The sequence below is a fragment of the Marmota marmota genome, unplaced genomic scaffold, assembly GCF_001458135.2.
Source record: "Marmota marmota marmota unplaced genomic scaffold, marMar, whole genome shotgun sequence".
NCBI classification, from domain to species: Eukaryota; Metazoa; Chordata; class Mammalia; order Rodentia; family Sciuridae; genus Marmota; species Marmota marmota.
The window spans coordinates 2,459,227-2,481,114 of NW_025999990.1; the positions used below are offsets into that span (position 1 = coordinate 2,459,227).

Sequence of the window (21,888 nt, forward strand, 5' to 3'; positions counted from 1 at the left end):
CATACTGCTTCCCAGACTGAACAATGCAGACTCACAATAAAATCCATGTTCTCAAAAGGCTTGGCAGCTGGTTTACCATAAACTGTTACTGACCCTCAGAACATGGAAACCTATAATTTGTAAGAATTCTTTACTACAACTCAGGTTATTGAGTTGAAAATGATACAGTGCTGATTTAAGCCAAGTGTGCTTATAATAAAAGGTCACTGGCTACACAGATGCACATTTCCATTTGCCATTTATTAGCCTAGTAATGCATCCGGCACAGCAAACAGCAGCTTCTCCCATCGCTCGTTAATATTAGGAAAGATTTTTAGGCACTCCTCAAATTTCTAGCATTTTGGAAAGGAAAGGATCTGACCTTTTAAACCTATTTGGTACTATGGCTGAACCAATTCACACAGCACATTAAGGCATCAGATAGATTCTTCACAGCAGGTTAATGAGTTCCTCTGAAAGTTTGAAAAAGAAGCCATGAGTCTCACTCAAAAGAGAACAACATTAAAGCCTCTCCCCACCACTAGAAGAAAATTAGCTAATTGACAGTTTACTTTATAACACATTGCATGGCATTTCTGAAAAAATACCAAAACAGAATGAAATGAATATGGGACAAAAAAAAAGGGGGGGGGGGGACAAAACACCAGGTGAGCTGCGTCCTTAAACGATCATGGAGCAAGAGGTACATGCTTTGTCTACCAGTGGATGCCCTCAATTCACAGGAGACTTCAGGACTTCATTTGTTAACAAATGAAGGGGGCCTGCTCTACTGAGCTGTCCTCTGCATCAGCAAAATTCACATCTTAGATGATAAAACCATCAGACTCAATCAAGCTAGTTTACTTTCCCCCCTCACATGTTAACAAAACTCGTATGACTTCATCACAAGTTTCCTGAGTTGTCTGGGGCTCAGGAGGGAAGGGACATCCAAGGGACTTAATAGCATCAAAGGGCTATGACATCTGAAGTCTATTTTTAAATACTTTAGCATATGCAATATAGTATTTTTGATGGGCTAAAATTATACCTATGCACAGTCAGCATCCCTAACCAGATTTTAGTCACTCAGGGTGGTCAAGTAGCATGATATCAGAGGTCCCTGCCTGTAAGTCAACACCTGAGATTTTGCAAACTGGCAATCTCAAATGGGTTTTCATTGATGATGTCAAACTCTGTAGCTTGCTAGTCACATGGTGGATGTTAAAAATAGACTTTTGTTGCTGAAATTAATGATATTTAACTGAAAACGAAAAATCATTTTAGAGACATTCTTATCTTTTCCATGAACAGGAAAAGGTCATGAGACTACCTGACCTGTTTGGGTTTAGCACTTCCTCACCCAAAACCTCAGCCACCCTTTGCAGCTGTTGTTGTCTGTCAAAGACAGTTGGGCATGACCAGAGTGGCCTTAAGAATATCTCAGCCTACATGTAATAATCATAGCACTGCGGCTGACGCACACCACCTCAGTGAACTTTCAGAAATTTTACAAACCAATTGTTAAAGATACTCATGATAAGCTTAAAACATCTAAATTTACAAATAAATACATTATACTGACAAAAAGGGTAAAGGATACTCAAAATTGATCTTCTTCCTAATTTTTCCTCCTAGTGGTGCTAGGGACTGAACCTCAGGACCTTATTATGCTTGCCAGATAAATTGAACTGAACAACATCCCCAACCCCACTTCCTAATTCTTTGTCATATTGTACTAGAGTTTACATCAATTCTATCTAATGATAGACAAACTATTAACATAAGTAATTATATAGTAGGGCTCTATTGGGCATCTCTCCCTAGCTATGAGATTAATGATGACACACATATTTGCAACCAGCCATGGTGGGAATGCAAACACCATGGAAACTAGCAAATGCTACAAATCGAGACTGTTTTGCTTTCATCCTGGTTGTTAAACATTTACCAGAACATCACTGGTAATGTAATGGTCTTGAATTAAGAGAGAAGTCACTGCCTTCTCTCCATATCTGTATTCTACACCCTCAGTTACACCCACGTAAGTAAAACCCCACACCCATTTTGTGCAGAGGTCCCTTTCTGCCATGCACACCTGCTGCCCAAGGCGACAGGACACACTCACTTTTGAAGCAGCTGGGTCCACTAGTCTCTGGCGATGCCGGGCTGAGTTGAAATGGCTCTTCGGAGGCTGCCCTTCCTGACAGTGAATGGAAGATGGGGAATGAGCAAGAGGAGGAAAGGGAGAGGTGGGGCATGGGATGATGGGAAATGATCAGAAAAGGGAGAGGGACAGTGTTTAACAGCACCGTACTTCATCTCTTTTAGCTAAAAATCTAATAACGAAAACACATAACAGATACTCCCCCGCAAAAAAAGCACACGCTACATGCAAGTCATTTTGTTAAAAAGGCTTGTGTGTGTGTGTCATAAAGTCACAACTGAGGTCCAGGATCAAGACTTTTCCTGCCAAGTTTTCATTCTTTATTATTTGGTCACTTCCTCCATTCATACATTAAGGTCACTACTTAACACTGGAACTTGATTTCCCTTAATATGAAGTCCCTCTTCCTGAAAAGAAAGACGTTATTATGGAGCACCCTTAGGGTTAGACTTGCCCCCATCTGCGTATCACCATAATGAATCATAGTCCTCCTCAGAACCATGAAAATTCTCCTGACTGGGAAGCTTCTCTCTCCGTCATCCTGGAAGAATTCATCTCTTCTGTGAGCCACCAATAAACACTGCCCCTAAACGCACATTATTTTTTATTGGCTTAGCGGTGATTTACATTAAATTGTATACACTAAACCTATATAAAACGGTGGTGGTCTCTCCTTAGACCAATTCTGTCAATGCCTGTGTGTGTGTGTAGCAAATGGATCACACAGGGAGACTTACCACTTCCCTGTGACACATTCCCTGCCAACACACGCAAACATTACCTGAGGTAGTACATTATATTTTAAAGGAGAAATTTGGAACTGGAGCACCCATATATGCTACAGAGGGTCACTCCTCCATCTTTCAAAGCTGCACATCAGTCAACAAGAATTTAAGAAGGAAGCATTTCCTCCCTGTGAGCACTGGCTCTGGGGATGGCAAGATGGAAGGAACAGAGATGGTCTCACAAAACCCTTGGGCTCAAAGGTCCAGATGCCTGGCAGCAAAATAACCCTTGGGTCAGGGACAGCATTTGCTCAGCTCTAGTACAGAGGAAGATAAAAGAGCCTCCACTTAGGTAAAAATTCAATGCCTGTATTATACCACTTCAGAATTTTTTATTTTTTAATTCTAGGAATAACAGCTCTGTTACTTCTAAGACATGTATCAATCAAACCCACTGAATTGCCAACAATCACTGGTTTGGTGTCCACAGCATAATGCTCACCTTTCAAAAGAGAAATGTCATAAGGAGCAGATTGCAGGGCAGGATTGTGTTTTGTTTTGTTTCTAGAACTGCCCTGCCAACCTGAATTCTTTCTCCACTCTCTTCTGGAAAAAAAAAAAATGCAAACAGTCTTGACTCTCAGCTAACCTAGAGAATGCACCAAAGCTTTAATAGCAGAAATTATATTCATTAACTCACTACTTTACCAAAAAAAAAAAAAATGAGCATGCCTTCCCATGTCAACAGAATCAATAGTTTTTACATAAGAAATGTAGTTTGAGGGAGAAAAATCAGACATTATTTATTTAGGTAAATTTGTTTAAAATTATCCTTTAAACTTAATGATTTATCAGAAGGGGTTTTTAAATGCTTTTCCTTTTCTTCCTAAAAGAAGTTATCACATGTAAATAAACTGTCATCCTCATTAATACATCTGGAGAACTCTCTGCCCTTATTAACCTCCCGGTGGAAAGATTACAACTGAGTTAAGAATTCCAATGCACAGTGCCAGGCTCCCACTTATCAGGAAAAAAATTAATCTCAGCCTTAAATACACAATTACAGTCAATGCACAAATTAACTAAATCCTGGGCCTGTGGTTTATTGCTCTTCTTCTGACTCCAAGGTGAAAATGTTATCTTTTTTTAATTAGCTAATTGTACCATGAACTCAGCAGGAGGCAGATGTGGATATTAAACCTGAGATCTGAATCTTAAACTCCCAGTTGCTAGAAAGCTGGTTTAAAAAGAGCAAGCACATTCTTCAAGGGGTGGCTTTTTTGGAACCTGGTCTCTCTTTTATCTCATTTATCATCAAACACAACTTGTGTAACAACAGTCTGCCTGCAATGAACAAATAGGTCTATGAAATAATCAATGTAGTTAGACAGAGATTCTTGTAATATATCTTAATAGAAACCCAGGGAGAGCCTGGAGGATTAATGTCATTTTAATGAATTGCACATAGAATGAAAATAAAGGAATTGTCAACAGCTCACAGCAAGTTTTTCTCCATATGAACCACATCTTAAATTTAAACTAACATTAATTTTCAATAGTCCCATTAAACTGCAGTGTTAAAAAAAAGGTCTTTGGTAGTTAGCTGCTTATATATTCACAAGTTAGTCTGGTGACACTGAGAGCTTATATAAAGAAATACACATTTAGACCCTAGATGGAGACCTTTGAGAAAACTTTAGTCATTAAGAAGCTGGAACATCTGCTTCATCACTTTCAGGGAGACCCTAACTGAAATGCTTTTCTTTCCTTTTTTTTTTCCAGTTATTTACCAGATCTCCTGATATTTCCAGAAGTACAAACAATGCATCTTTGAGATTAGTCAACTAAGTACATTTGTACCACATCAACTATGTAGAACATTATACATTTGTTAAAAAGCAAGCAGCACCCACAAATGGTTTCTTAGAAAATCCACTTCCTTATATGCTATGGCTTGAATGTGTACCCCCATATATAACAGAGTCCCCTTTAAAATTAAAAGCTCTAATCTCCCCAAATTTTCTGACAAATCGTTTTTCTGCAACTGAGATTCCTCGTGCTGAGAAGGGAAACTGAGGACCTGTCCCCAAAGCATGGGCAGATGCCAGCAAGACTAGAAAACTGGAATTGTAACATAATCTCTGGCCAGCACTTCCCAGCTATGATTCCTGCCTTTTGTGCCTTTCCTCTTATAAAAGTTATTTTTGCCCCTCTACCCCTGAAGATGGAGATTTGAGACAGAAAAGGTACCTCTTGTGCAGGGCCAACTTGGAATAAGCCTAGTTTCTTTCACCAACCTCTGTCTCCCAAATTTAACAGCTGAGCACTCAGTAGAACCTGCTACTCCAATAGCAAAAAATTCATACACTGAAAACTTAACCCCCAAATTTACAGTTAATGGTATTTGGAGGTGGGGCATTTGGGAGATAACTCGGATTAGATGGGGTTATAAGGGTGGGGATCCCTATGAGGGCACTAATGACTTTCTAAGAAGAGGAAGAGAGCTGTAAACTGGCTTGCTTGTTCTCTTTCGCCATGTTATGATAGAGCAAAGAGACTCTTACCAGATGACAAGCAGATGCAAGCATCGTAGTCTTGGACTTTTCAGCCTCTGGACAATGAGACAAATAAACTTCTATTCTTTATAAATAGCTCAGTCTCATGTATTTTGTTACAGCAACAGAAAATGAACTAAGATAATATACATAACAAATTTGGTCACACAATTTCTATATTCAAGGAAAACATTGAATTCTATCAACCATGCTAACATTAAAGGCAAAATTTGTGACTTCATTTTCTTCAGCAAATTCCAAGTCCCCCAAATCTGTTTCTCCTCCTAAATGACAGTCTTCAAACTCTGGTATCTGTCATTCCAGACTGAGACATCAACATCAGCAAAATAACAGATTGGACCTGGGTGAGCCCTGCAGGACTCTGAACTGAATGGCTTATTTGTGTATGCAAATTGGGACTCTTCAGTGCAAAAGGAACTGGGGGAGGGGGTTTGGGGGAGTTGAATTCCTCACCATTAGTTTTGTGAAAATAGAAGCATATTCTATTGCTTAGGTGAACTCAACCAAAATCACTTTGCTGTGATAACCAGCAGTAATAAAGGTAGCAACCCTCAATTATGTAAATAAACTATTAGAAAATGACAAAAAAAGAGCTGACATGAGCTTAATATAGTAAATTAATGAGACATATTTCATCTTCAAGCTAAATGGTTTCTCCAAGCCTTTACCTGTTAAATAAGTCATTTTTTAGAAATTACAAACATTCCTTAACATTGCAGATCATACTTTTTAAAGAAATTATTATTCCCTTAGCATTAAAGATCTGATACCTTATAGTGCTGTAGCCTAATTTGCATCACATAAACATATTTACAAGAATGCTCTGTGGAAAACAATATATCAGCTTGAAATAATGGGTACCCAATGAATTTAGTTGCTTACAGCATACTATTTACAAAAGCCTAATTCTTTAAATCAGGTGTAAGTTACTCTATATCAAAATGAGATCCACAAGGAAAATTTAAAACTAAGTATATCTATAATTTTGGCATGAATCCCATTTTAAAAATCTATCATTGGACATTTCTAGCAGAGACATTTTAACGTTAAAACAATCCAGAAAATAACAGAATGGATCATAAATGTGTTTTAAGGGCTATTGCTCTTAAAAAGTAAGTCCAAAAACATTTTAATTCTGAAAAGACTCACATGCATTGTCAGGGAAGAATAAATTTCTTCACCCAACTTATACATGTATTTTTGTGACAAATGTTTTGCCCCCAATCAAAGCTCTCACTAAATACTATATTTAAACACTACACATCACTATTATGAATAGGCACTATCAAAGAGGCCCTTGAACATCAGTAACTTAGGACCACACAAAGTCAAAATTCTTCATGAAGACAAATTGATTGATAGAATTTACAAGGTTGAAAGAGAGAACAATTGTCAAGCATATCAAAACAGGGATCAGAAACCAAAGAATATTGAAGAAAATGTGTCATTTAGAAGATAGAGCACATTTTTCATTATGATATAAGCATCTGAAACTCTTGGAACTAATCATACAATAATTTATGAAAAATTTCATAACGAATAATGTCGTAAAGAAGAGAGTAAATAATCTTTTCTTATCTTCTTTCAAAGCTGGGCTTTTCAAGCTAGCTCAAAAGGTGAGTCACCAAATGGGAAGGAGGAAAGAAGAGCCCCACCTCTATAAGCAGACCTGGAGACCCTGGTTTTCTAGCTTCCTTCGCTATAAAGCTCATATTTTACATCATGAAATAACTTATTAGCTCTACCAGCATTGGACTCTATATCCTGAACTACTTTAATTTCTATTAAAACAAATTCTCATCTCTAAATTGAAGAAGTGACCCTCAGACAAAATCTATACTAAGGGTACTGGAGATGTCGCTCAGTGGTAAAGTGCCTACTTTGTGGGTGAGTGGGTGAATTCCTGGGTTCCATTCCCAGTACTGCAAAAAAGCAAGTCAATACACACACACACACACACACAATAAAAACAACAAGACAAACAAACAAAAACACAAAAAGGGAGTTCTTAAATCATGATGAAATAGGAAACTCATTAAAAATGCTTTAGGCAGCATCCCAAACTTCAGTCATTTATGTTTGACTCCATCCATGTACTATGTGTACTATCATTTCACTAATAGTTTTATTTTAAAAGATGACTCCTTCTTTTAAAAAATTAAATGCTTGTATTCTAAAGATGGCCTACTTAATGGCATTTTTTTTTGAGGGGGGAGTACCAGGGATTGAACTCAAGGGCACATGACCACTGAGCCACATCCCCAGCCCTATTTTGTATTTTATTTAGAGACAGGGTCTCACTGAATTGCTTAGCACCTCACTTTTGCTGAGGTTGGCTTTGAACTCGCGGTCCTCCTGCCTAAGCCATCCTGAGCCGCTGGGATTACAAGCATGCACCATAGCGCCCGGCCACAAAATGGCATTTTTAAATCATGGTTTTGTTGTGTTCCTTACACTTCTTTTCTAATGCAAATTAAGAAAAATGTAATAAACACTAAATTAAAATATATACATATTGACTGGTGCCATCCTGTGCACAGAGGTGTCTGTCTTAGAGTGTGTCCACCAATGCAAGGGTGCAATCCAGGTGATGCACTTTCAGGGGTGGGATGGAAATGATGGGTACTCCACTGCAACAACTCCCTAACCACTCCACTGCCTACTTGGAGATACCATCCAGAGATCACAAATTTCCCATGTCTATGATTCAATTTTTGACCTTTGTCTCCTAAGTCTGTTCTTCTTGGTGTTCCTCATCTCTAGGACAGAGACCACTACTTACCTGGACTCAATGACCTAGGAGTCACATTGCTGTCTTCTTATCGATTTCCACCTTCTGTTATCCCTCATGGACCAAACAACCCCATCCCTATGTAACCCTCAGCACATGCTCTGGACTCTGGACTTCACAATACATTTCCAATCCAATCCTTTCTTACACTGTTTTCAGCTTCATCTAAGCCATCCACATTAGTGTGCTAGGGCTGCGTAACAAAAGTGCCACACACTTGGGGCCTCAAACAACAGAAACCAGTGTCTAATAGTACTAGAGTTTGGAAGCCCGTGATGAAGGTGCCAGCAGGGCTGATTCTTCCAAGGGCTGTAGAGAGAATCTGTCCCAGGCCTCCTCCTTGCCTCAGAGTCGACCATCTTCTCCAGTCATGACATCTTTCCTCTTAGCAGGCCTGTCTCTGTCTCCTCTTTTTCTAAAGACACCAGCCATACTGAATTAGAACCCACTTTAACGACGACTTCCTTTTATCTTGGTCACCTCTGTGAAGACTCCCCTCCAAATATGTTCCATTCTGAAGTACCAGAGGTTCAGACTTTAACATAGTAGGGGTGGGGACACAATTCAACCCATAATGCCACCCAAGTCATCCAGAGTCTAGCAATAGTCTTGTATCTCCTTTCTGTTGCTTTGCTTTCCATAGTCTTATCCTCCCAGGGGCAAATAAGCCACCTGAAAAAAAAACATAAATCATGTCACTTCCCCCAAAACCTTCACTGTCTTTCCCTTCCACTCCCCTCAAGTCCTTCATGCCTGCAAAGCCATGAGTGATCCAGCCCTGGCTGCTTATCTGACTCCCCATTATCCATACTCCTTACTTGCTTCACTCCAGCCAGTGGTAGTCTTTGTGCCACTTCAGAGCCTTCTAGACACTTTTCCAGCTGCAGGGATCCCTAAGGTTCCCTTTCCTGGAAAATACCTTCTTCTACATGTTTTGCAAAGCATACCTGTTCACTTCATTCAGGAAGGCTCAAATGTGCTTCCTCTGAAAGAAGAACCCCATCTTTCCCTTTCCCTGTGTTCCTTTGCTTCGTAACATTTATCACTCTCCCTGGCATTATACCTGTGTTTTTGACCCTGTTAGTCTATTTTCTATAAGCACCACGATGCTAGCAACGTGGTCCTATTTGTTCTCTCCCTCCTTTGTAGGTAGGTGCTCAGTAAATATTTATCAAAGCAACAAATGAAACAAACATACATACACAGTGCACAGTGAATTGAACCATGGGAGTATTTTCCTTTCCTCTGGCCCGAATAGGAAAAGAGAGGAGGCTGCCTCCAGAATCTGAAGCAGAGAGCCGGGTAGGCAGGGTCATATGACAGCGCCCTTGCTTTGAGGAGAGCATTAGTCCAGGCTGTGCTGGTCCCACAGGGAGGGAGACAGGCAGCAATGACTTCTAGCCTATTTTCTATTCTTCCTCCTTCCCTCCAACCTCCTGCTGTGAGCCAAACCAACCAGGCACCAGAAGGCAGGGAGCCCTTTGAGGAGAGTCAGCTGGGGAGGTGGGGAGAAGAATGGAGGAAGAGGAATAAAGGAGACAAGATGAGAAATAGAGAGCAGGACAGAGGGGAAAGTGGAGTGGGCTCAGAAATAGGTGCAGAGGGAGGAAGATAAGGAGAAAGGTGCAGTGACCTGGAGGTCAGGAGACAGAGGCAGCATACAATGGGAGAGCAAAAGTTAGCAGCTACCCAAGGGATGCGTCCCTCCTCCCTTCTCTGCCTGGTCCCAGTTTTTTAACCAGTATGTGTTGCTTCACCTTCAAAGCTGTTCTTGCTGTTTCATAAATGCTGTGCACATCTCCGTGTGCCTCATAGGAGGAGGAGAGGCAGACGATTTGAGTGGAAAAGCCACGCAGTACTTTTCTTCTCTGCTTCTCACTTCCCAGAAATGCTGAGGAGGCGAACGAGACATTATGTGTGAAGCTCACATACCTAATCATGGGGATTTCTCTTTTGTCAAGGTTTCACGTTAATGTAATTTTTGTAGATCTGCAGGTTCAAGTCAAAAGAAAACCCTGGGATTGGATTCCTGATGAAATTCTCACTTTGAATTCAAATTTACTTCCCAAACCTGGTACACTTCAATTTGCCTTTTAAAGTTTTTTCAACATTAGGAAAAGTAGAAAAGCCAGTCTGCATAGAATCTACTAGGGTTCCATGAAGAAGAGAGCCCAAGCACTCTCTGGGGTAGAACAGAGAAAAACTCACTGGGAGCAGTCCCTCCTGGCCACCAGTTGGTGGAGATGTCAGCCCAAGACAATGTCACTGCAATCTTAGCACTCAGTCATGGGGATTTGAAGGTCTGAAATTCCAAGAGCCTGTTTGAAAGCAGCCTCAATATTGTAAAGATCAAAAAATATCCAGGATACCCTAGTTTTATAAACAAGTAAATTCAACTATTGTGCTTATACCATAGTTCAAATTTCTAGTAGGTTTCAAAATATGTGTGTTTTGGGACTCACAGTATTGACAAGCCATTTAGAAAATGTTTACATTTACTGTTATTCATAGAAAAATGAGTCTTAGGCCATTTTATACCCATCAGTCAATGATCCTTTGTTAACGCATTTCAGGACGGTCCATATTGATTCAAATTAATGAATTTTATGTCAAAGACCAGTTAACATATTTTGCCATAGACAGTAAGTTTATGGATGTAATTACTGACTTGAGCTCCAAAAACACAGCACAATTACACTGCAGCACATATGTCAACCCACTTAAGTCACTTCAATTTAGGGGGAAAAAATCTAATGATATCACATGCCACACATTTTTAATGAGAAAAATTACAAGAAACCTAAATTAAGAGAACCAATTTTCCACAGGGAAATCTGGAGGAGAAAATGTAAAGATAAACCAATTTTCTAAAGGCAAAATAAAATTTTCAACATAGCTCTGAGTTGTACCCAAGACAAATTATTGCCAGCAAGTAATAGGGCTCTGATAATTAGACCTGATTGGGGTTTAAATTAAGCAGGGGATGCATCAGACTACTCAAAGATGTTTTGATTTGTTTCATCTGTTCTAGCAGACATGAGGAGAAAGGCCAAGGTCCCCGGAAAAGGGAAGCAACCCAGCTTTCAGGCTGCGGGGAAGATAGCATTTAACTGACTTCTCTCATCCGGCAGTTGCTTATCACACAGATTCATATGTGAAACAGATTAAGGGCCCACTCACACCGCAGCTATGATTATAGTACTGAACACCTAATACAGCACGACCAGTGTGCAGCACAATGGCAAGCACATCTTTCACCAGGCCCAGCAGTTCTTGGGTAGGCTATGTGTATGGATGTTCACTTTGTCATTCCCTTTAACTCATAAAGTCCCAATGCATAGAAGATGTGAGCTTTCAAAGATTTAACCAAGTACAAGTAAAATCACCCTTTTGCTTAGTTCACATGGTTGTAATTTTATTCTCTACTCTTCATCTAACACCTAATTTTACCAGGAAAATATAAAAATGTATTTTGACTTCTGCCATAGTAGAAAATAGGTGAAAGATCCACAGTTGGTTATATGCTGTCCCTGAACGGCCAGCAGAGCCTCAGTTTCCCCATCTGTAAGAGGAGGATGTAACAGCTACCTCCATAGGGTTGTAAGATAACTATGACATATATCCCACATTCAGCACAGGCCTGACGAGAGTCAACCCATAACAGATCCTGGTTATGAGTGAACTAGAGATCGCTGTCAGTAACTGCTCAAAATGGCACCCTAGCATTGACCCAATTCATTTCCAGTCTAAAACTTCACATCATTGACTTCATGAGGACTTTGAACATTTTCTACCATTTGGAATAAATAGCAACAGAGCCTCGGCAGAGGCCTTAGCCTCCACCCTGCCATGTTCTAGACTTTGTGGGGACCATTCATGTCTCAGGAATCACATGTGGTAGAAGAACACAACAGGTGCCTCTAGTTACCCAATTAAATAAAACCTGGGCTAACTGCTTTGAAAATAACTGAGCAGTAACTCTACCCTGGAAGCAGATGGCTGCAAAGCCTGCCTCCCCAGCACCAAACTCAGGAACTTCTTTTTGCTCCCCTTCCACCACACATCCTGAGGACACCATAAAAGTGCTGCTGCCATCCACAGCAACGTTCCCATGCTGTCAATGAACTTCCACTCTGACCGTCCCAGACACCCAGTGGCCTGCAAAATAGGAAGGAAACGTGCTACACAATCAATGAACACAGTTTTGTTGTTGCTTTCTTATTAAGTCAGAGGATGGGAAGTGGTGGGAGGGAAATGCTGAAGCATGGGGAATGGAATGAGGGCAGATGACAGAACGATAGAAGCACAGGAAGTGTTCGGAAAGAAAAACAAGAAAGGCTGCTGACGAAAAATACTCCAGCTAAAAAGGAAAAGGTGTTCTTTGCCAAGAAAAATGTGCTAATCTTATGCAGCTGAAAGAGATATTTAAGGAAACATTGTAAGACTTTTGTCTTTAACTCCTTAATTCTTAATCCTGGAGCAATACTTAATCCTGGAGCAATACTTAATCCTGAAGTATTCCCAAAGGACTAAAGTAGGCCATGATTTACTGCTCTGAGCATCACTTTTCTAAATGCAAACCTCTATTTTAGTGCAACAATAAAAGGTCAAGATAGCATATTTTATTGCCTCAATCAGATTGCAAGGTCCTCAAAGGAGAGTAAATAGTCTTGTGGGTATATGATTTTTAAAACAGTTTAACAGTTATATATAGCCATTACTGTGTGTGAGGCTCTGTTGTGCACTACATGTATTAACTAATCTTTATAACAGAGCTATGAAATGGGCACTACTATTATTCCCATTTTACTAATGAGAAAGGTATAAGGAGGTCTTAAAATGTGCCGGAGGTCAAGAGCTGGTAAAAAATGGTGCTGATACTTAAACAGAGATGGACTATGGTCTGTGCTCTTAAGTACTACCCTAAAGACAGTGGTTCTTATTGGTGAATAATAAGATACATTTAGTCATTGACTTAAGATAGCACTAACTTTTCAGCTTGACTTAAGTTTAGTGACCTCAAGTATACTAAGATGTTTTGTAAAAGACACATAAATACCTACTTAAGCCAAAACCTATTGCAGTATTAAAACTTTAGTTCTAAGAGGGTGACAAACAATGTGCCCTTCAGTCCCAGCTATGTCCTGACTTGTAGGAAAAAGAGTCCCTAGGCACACACAATATTCTTCATGAAGAGGTCACCCCTGTCACCCACATTCTGGAGACTGTGAGATGCTCATGAGCCATGCTATCTCCATTAGCCTGTTCTACTTGGACTTAAATTGCCCATTTCATGTGAGTTTACACTCAGTAATGAGCCTTCACGCAGCTTTCTCAAAACCAGTGGCTTCATTTAAGTCATTCTTCACCCAGGATCAATGCTTTCCAACTATCTTTGAGATTGATAAAAATAATGATAAGATAAAAATGCCCCTTAAAAATCTGTTACAGAAGACTTGGCTAAGACTCTCTGATCAAGTCCTGCTGGTGGTGCAATAAGAAGGGCTTATGGGAAGGGTGCTGGAGTGGAGGAAATGGGGAATGAAGAAGAGAGAACCAAGGTTCAACAAAGGTGCTGACCTGTGTCCTAAGTAAGGGTATTACACCATCAAACACTTCATATTTTGATACTTAAATATAGCACAGTATTAAAAAGTACCAACACACCAAAAAAGCAGAATGGTAATTATCATTGTGAAAGGCAATATAAGAAATTTGAATATATGTCTAATGTGGATTATAGGAGATTAGAGACTATGAAGAAATGACTGTATTTAATTCTCATGCTTTGCAGCAACAAAATATGTGTTACAATATTGCAATGATTTAACAAGACACTAGAAATTCTCACCATTGCAGTAATAAAAGAAAAAGTAGGTAGCAAATAATTGGAAAGTTATTCTATTTGCAGCTGATAAACTGTCTCTACTAAAACATCATGAAATCCTACAGATATTGCTTTTTGAATTATTAGGAGAGTATGAAAGAGACTTCAAATATAAGATCAATATATAAAAATAAAGAGTATTTGTATGTACTAGCAATAACCAATTAGAAAACATTAAAGGAAAAGTGATACAATTCACAGTAGCAGCAAAAACTACAAGATATCTAGGAATATATCTACAAAAGGATGAGCAAGATCAATACAGTGAAAACTATAAGATGATATGATGGGTACAATGAATATCAGACTCAAATATTCCACACATTAATTTGAAGAACCATATTTCCAACCAAAATTTCAAGTAGATTTGTTTAACTGGCCAAAAATATCCAAATCAATTCTAAATAAAATAATCACAAAAATAAAAGACTTACCATACAGAAGTCAAAATTTATTGTAACACTGCAATAATGAAACCATGTGGCCTTTACTCCAGTAGGAACAGATTGGGGCATCTAGAGAACTCAACTTACACTGATGGGAATGTAGAATAAAACATAGTACAGCAAACATGAAGAAAGTTATACCCGATAAGCAAATAATATGCCAAAAAATTCACTTTCTGCCTGGAAAAATAAATAAATTTGATCCATACCTCAACACACACCACACCCAAAATCAGATGAATAAAAACCTAAAGTCATTCTTTGCAGAACTAGAAAAAAAACAGCCAAATTCATTTGGAAGAATAAGAGATCCAGAATAGACAAAGCAATACTGAGCAAGAAGAGTGATGCAGGAGGCATCACAGTACCTGATCTCAAATTATACTACATGGTATTAGCATCAAAACACACTTAAAGACCAATGGAACAGAAAACATATAGACACACCCACATACTTACTGATGCTTGGCAAAAGTGCCAAAAATATATTTTGGAGAGAACATAGCCTTTTTATCAAATAGAGCTAGAAAAACTGTATATCCATAAGTAGAAGAATGAAATTAGATCCCTATCTGTCACACTACACAAAAGTCATATCAAAATGGACCAAAGACTTAGGAATTAGACCCAAAATGTTGCAACTGCTAGAAGAAAACATTGGGTCAACACTCCATCATATTGGTACAGGCATCAACTTCCTCAACAAGACCCCTAAAATTCAAGAAATAAAACCAAGAATCAATAAATTCAATAAATGGAATGCCATCAAATTTAAAAGCTTCTACACGTAAAAAGAAATGAATAAGAGCCTAAAGAAAGCTTACAGAATGGGAGAAAATCTTTGCCAGCTGCTTCTCTGACAGGAGATTAATATCAGAATAAATAACTCTAAAAAACTCAACATCAAAAAACAAATAACCTGGGGTTGGGGCTGTGGCTCAGTGATGGAGTGCCTGCCTTGCATGTGTGAAACACTGGGTTCAATCCTCAGCACCACGTATAAATAAATAAAATAAAGACCCATCAACAATTAAAAAAATATTTTTAAATAAACCAAATAACCCAATGAATAAATGGGCAAAGGGACTAAACAAAAATTTCTAAAAAGAAGAAACACAAATGGTCAACAAATATATGAAAAAAAAATGTTCAACATCTCCAGCAATCGGGGAGAAACTATACTAAGACTTCACAAATAATAAAAAAAAGTGCTGGCAAGAATATAGGGGAATAGGTACACTGACATATTGTTGGTGGAACTGCAAATTAGTACAACCATTATGGAAAGCAGCATAGAGAATCCTCAAAAAAACTAGGAATGGAACCACCATATGACCCAACTATCCCACTATTTGGTATTTATCCAAAAGAACTAAAATCAGCATACTATAGCAACAGAGCTACTTCAATGTTTATAGCTCCACCATTCACAATAGCCAAATTATGGAATCAGCCCATATGCCTGTCAATAGATGAATGGATCAAGAAAATGTGGTATACATATACGTACTGGAGTTCCACTCAGCCATAAAGAATGAAATCATGGCATTTGTGGATAAATGAATGGAAATGAAAAACATGCTAGGTGAAGTAAGCTCAACTCAGAAAATCAAGGGTCAAATGTTTCCTTTCATATGTAGAAGCTAGAGCAAAATAAGAGAAAGAAGGTGGGGTGGGGATTGCGTATCACTGGAGCAGAAGAAGGAGAATGAGAGGAAGGAAAGAAAGACAGGAAAGGGGAGGCAATACGGAATTAATTCAACAAAATCAAGTTATATGTATATATAAATATACCACCTTTATGTACATATAGAAAGTACTAACCAAAAATAAATAAAAGAGCAAAAAGGAAGATCAGAGGAAAGAGAATGTGGGAGTGGAGGAGGATGGGGATTGGAATCAAATGCTTGCATGCATGATGTTGTCAAAATGAACCCAAATACTATGTATAACTATAATGCTATTAAAAAAGATAATGTCAAAACAAAACCTTGAGCTGAGGTTGTAGCTCAGTGGTAGAGCACCTTCTAATTAACATGCAGAAGGCTCTGAGTTTAATACCAGCACCATAAATAAATACACACATGTATAAAACTTCACAAAATTTATAAGAAAAATGAAATAGGAGATATTTTTATGACCAATGAATAAGAAAAAATTCATGAGCAGGATTGACTAAATTAACTGCACTAAAAATTAAGCCCCCATGTGACAAAGGACACCATAACTAAGTTTTAAAGAAAGAAACAGATTAAAATAAGATATTCCTAATATCTAAAATATACAAATTAATAGAAAAAAATTAAAAATGATTGGTAAAAGATATGATCTAACAAATTAGAGACAGTGAAACCCAAAATGCCACGAGGTAAATAAAATATAAACAATCTCTTTAGTACAATTTAAAGTAAAACTAAATCAGGACTTCAAGATATATAAAGATACACAATCTCTTTAGTATAATTCAAATTTTGAAAAGTCATCATTTCATATCTATCAGATTAGTAAAAATCAAAAAGTATCAAACTACCAGGTGCTGGGGACTTTGAGAAAAACCAGTGGCCTGGTAGAATTAAATATACACTGGCTTTAGTACTTTGACAAAGTTTTAAAATATATGTGGCATAGAATCAACCATTATGCTTTTTTTATAACTTTTATTTATTTATTTTTATGCGGTGCTGAGGATCGAACCCAGGACCTTGCATTTGTGAGGCGAGCGCTCTACCTCTGATCCATAACCCCAGCACCCCCTGTTATGCTTCTTAACACATATACCAGAACAATCCTTACCTATGGACATCAAGAAATTCATCCACGGGTGTCCACTGAAGCATTGTTTATAACAGTAAAAACAAAAAAAATAAACAAGCAAAAACAAAACAAAACAAAACAAAAAACAAGCAAACAATCAACTAGAAACACCTAACATGTTTATTAGGGGAAAGGATAAGAGAAACTGGTATATTCACAAGGCAAAAATAAATAAATAAATAAATAACCAGCCTTTAAATAAACTAAATCTATACAAATCCACATAGATATATGTAAAAATCAATTCTGAATGAAAAAAAAATTCGAAATATATATGAGAGGATAAGAACCAAACTAGAAATATGTATACATACCGAATTTATGATGCTGGTTGCCTCCGAGAAGGAGAATGAAGAAAGAAAAGACTGAAGGAAGGTTTTCAGTCATGTTTTATTCCTGTTTTGTGTTCTAAGTTTTTCCTACTGTAATGTCCAATTGCTCTCATTATAAATACTATCTTCAAAAAAATGACAAGACATAAACATTTCTCCAATTTAAATGTCAGATACTGAGATGTTTATCATTCTCTATACCTTTCAGCATTTTTAAAACTTTGTTTCCACCACCAAATCTTATAGCTAGACATGACTGTGTAACCGTAAGTCTCATCTATGGCAATACTTAAACAGGAAAACATTCTAACCTAATAAAAATCACAATAAAAAGGTTGTCCTACCATAATATGGTAAAAAGAACTCATTTGCACAAATGTACATCTTTTGACTCAAAATCAGATAAAATTGAATTTAAAATCAGAAAGGCCACCAGTATGCATATTCCTGATCAAGACAACATGAAATAATTTCTAATCTTTTCCTTCAGAAAGCACTGACATTGACTGACACATGCAAGGACAATTAATAACTCCTCAAAGCTGAGATCAATATCTCACTTTTCTTTTTGTTCAAGTGGAAATAATAAAACTTCCAATAACTACTGTGCAAAAGGATTTATCCATTTACGTTCCAAGTGAAGATTGAATATGTCTTTGATGTCCCTCCCTTTCCCATCCTAACCATCAAGGTGGAAGGTTCTCCTGTGATTAGGTCTTGGTCCCTAGTCCTCAGTGCTGCAGACACCATAGTTGGCCTTCACCCTACCCCTACATACTCCCTAAACCCTCTAGAATCCGCCTCAGCTGCCGTGGGACTCAGTGCTATCCCAGACTAACCCAGGGCTAGCCGTGTCTATCTCAAATATAAACTTTGTGCATTTTTCCACTTCTGCCCCACACATTGTCCAAAACCATGGGAGTTGCCAGACCCAGAATGAAGAGGAGTTGGTTCCTCTGGGACAACCATCAACTGATGCCTGGGGCAGGAGGTGGATAAACGCTCCAACTTCCCTAGGAACCCTTCAAATGGATGATCCTGGAGGGTTTCTTTCAATACATCTCAGGAGGTCCCAGTAGTTCCCACTGCCCCTAGCTGAAGCCCGATACTGGCTCCCTTTCCTTCCCTCTTTATATGTCCTTGTCTCCTTTACCCTGAACTCCTAGCCCTTGAATCCTGTCTCCTGCCCTGTTTCCAGGAGGAGTCAAGTAAAGAGAAAAAAAAAAATACCACCTAGTCAGCTCTTAATGTATTTTTTTTTCTTATTCACAGGGATTTCATTAATTTCTGAATATTTATGTGCCAAATGGCATGTGATTATAGACACAAAAATAAAGAGGACAAGGTGCTGGTCATCAAGAATCTCATAATCTAGGAAGGGAGAATTCACACAATCCCACAAAAAAGTACAACATCAGCTAATGTCAGCACCTGAAGAAGATACAATGTGCAATGTGTTGGGGCGGGGTGTATATGGGGGTGTATATATGGAGTGATGGCTTCTGCCTATGGAGATCTCCTAAGTCTCAAGCTCATCCCTTTCCAACTGTGGTAGGCAACATTTACAGTGGTCCTAATCTTGGCTCCTGATTCTCATGTCTTTTTGTGACTTCCTCCCCTTGAATGTGGCATTTAGTGATTCACTTTCTTAAGAACTAAACTATGGTAAAAGTGATGAGGTGTCACGTCCCAGAGTAGGTTACAAAAGACTGACTTCTGTCCTGCTTATCCTCTCTTGCTCACTCTGACAAGAGATGTCTTGTTGTGAGTGCCCTAAAGAGGGAACAACATAGCAAGGAGCAGAGAGTGACTGCCAGGCAAGCACCCCCATAGGAACTGAGGTTCTCAGTCCTGGGACCAGCAAGCAACCCAACCTGGGCAACAACCATCTGTGGGTATTTGGAAGCGAGTTTTCCTCCCTGCAGTCTGAAGCTGACTAAGGCGCTGGGTCAACACCTGATGGCAGAACATTGAGAGACCTTAAGCAGATCACCCAGTTAAGCTGTAACCAGAGACTGTGACAAGAGAAAGTCTATGGTTTGCCAAGTGCAGTGATGCATGCCTATGATCCCAGTGGTTTGGGAGACTGAGGCAGGGGGATCTCAAGTTCAAAGACAGCCTCAGCATCTTAGGGAAGCCCTAAGCAACATAGTGAAACCCTGTTTCAAAATAGAAACTAAAAGGGGTGTTGGGGTGTTGCTCAGTGGTTAAGAACCCTGGTTAAAAAAAATGCTTGTTAATATCAGTTAATGAATAAGCAAGCACTCTAGAATAGAACCATGAAACATTCTTCAAAAACACACTTCTCAGGAGGCTGAGACAGGAGGATTGCGAGTTCAAAGCCAGCTTTAGCAAAAGTGAGGTACTAAGCAACTCAGTGAGACCCTGTCTCTAAGGAAATTCAAAATAGGGCTGGGGCTAGGGCTGGGGCTCAGTGGTTGAGCCCCTGAGTTCAATCTCCAGTACAAAAAAAAAAAAAAGGAAGTCTGTGGTTTGGAATAATTTGTTACACAGCCATAGAAAACCAATACAAACACTAACCATGATTAAAAATCACCGATGACACTGGTACAGTCTAGGCAGAGTATATCCAATGTAATTCTTACTCTTTCATGTACTCACTTGATAAGCACCTACTATATACTAGGAAGTGGAAACATAAAAGTTAACATTTAAAAGTGACACAGTGACACATTCCCTGCTTTTGTGAAAAAACTAGCAAAATTTGTGGCAAATGTACTTATGCAACTTCACAAAATTATTTTAAATTATGATTGGCTATACATGTTTAATTTTCTACTGATCCTACAAGTAATTTATTAAATTAATTAAGTATTTCAATTAAATATTTTCAATTAAGTTAACTAAAATATTTTTGGTATATTACTATACTTCATGTTCAATGAAAGATACCTTACAGTATATTCCATCTGTTCAAGTCATAAGTTATATATTTAGAAAAGAATTCTAATTTTCTTCTCCACAAAGATTCTCACAGGAATTAGGGCCTTTTCCTTCCATTCATTCAAAAAAATATTCCCACAGGCAGAAAACCCATGAAGCAATGAATTGGAAACATTATGCCCAAACATTCTCTAATATTTTCCAAATCAACAACTTGAATGTCTACATTCTGCTCTTTCTGATGAGATTTGGTGGCCACTGTCTAAACTCAGGATAAACATGTATATGTTACTGAACAACATTATTCATGTGAAACTTCCATCTTTTGTGATGGGACCTTTCCCTTTCCCAGGAAACTGAGTAAAAAGGAAAAACTGCTAAAACAGGAGAGCTTTTTTTTTTCAGACTTATTCATAAAATACTGTTTGGATCCTACTGGTTTATTTAAAAGCAAAACACCAGCTTTCCCACAGCATCATGAGCAGCTTTGGAAAAACTTGAAGAAATGTGACTGTTTGAAATAAACAGGAAAAGAAAGATAGGGAAAAATGATTTTTCAATGGAGAATTTACTTACTTTCAAACACACACACACACACACACACACACACGTGTACACACATGAACCTATAAAACCCATATGACTAGAAGAGTTAAACTCATCCCAGGCAAAAAAAATTTTTTTTTTTGGTACAAACTCAGGGTTGCTTAACCCCTGAGCCACATTCCTGGCCCTTTCTTACATTTTATTTAGAGACAGGGTCTCACTGAGTTCCTCAGTACCTTGCTAAGTTGCTGAGGCTGGCTTTGAACTCGTAATCCTCCTGCCTCGGCCTCTTGAGCCACAGAGATTACAGGTAGGTGCCATGGAACCTGGCTCCAGACAAATCTTTCAGAATGTTAAGTAATCTGTCACACTGGGCATGCAGGCCTTTTGAACATGCCTCTCACTATTAGTACAAGCCACCTGCACCACCATGATCTAAAAGAAGTTTAAGCTCATTCAGAGCAATACCTTGATTTCCTAGCAGTCAGGAAACAGGGCTACAAAACAGGGGACAGAGACACCAGATCCTGGGTGGGCAGAAGGAAGCCACAGAAGACACTGAGATTTATTATATTTATTTAAGTTGACATGGTCTCACTGTGCTGTCCAGGCTGCTCTGGGACTCCTGGACTCAAATGCTCCTCCCACCTCATCCTCCTGAGTAGCTTGGACTACAGGTGTTGCACCACCAGCCCTGGCCTAAATTTAACAACTATCTTCCTCT

The 21,888-nt window shown here is 38.6% G+C and overlaps 1 protein-coding gene across 7 annotated transcripts in view; it reads right to left on the minus strand.

Moving 5' to 3' along the window:
• The window catches only part of Mast4 (microtubule associated serine/threonine kinase family member 4), a 555,412-nt gene that overhangs the window by 284,613 nt on the left and 248,911 nt on the right, over nucleotides 1–21,888 (minus strand). For 3 of the 7 annotated variants that reach the window (XM_048806078.1, XM_048806083.1, XM_048806079.1), the window contains exon 4: nucleotides 2,105–2,179. The exons of the other annotated variants lie outside the window; for them this stretch is intronic. In XM_048806078.1, coding sequence (XP_048662035.1) covers nucleotides 2,105–2,179 — 75 coding nt within the window. The remainder of the gene's footprint in view (nucleotides 1–2,104; nucleotides 2,180–21,888) is intronic. 7 annotated transcript variants of the gene reach the window in all.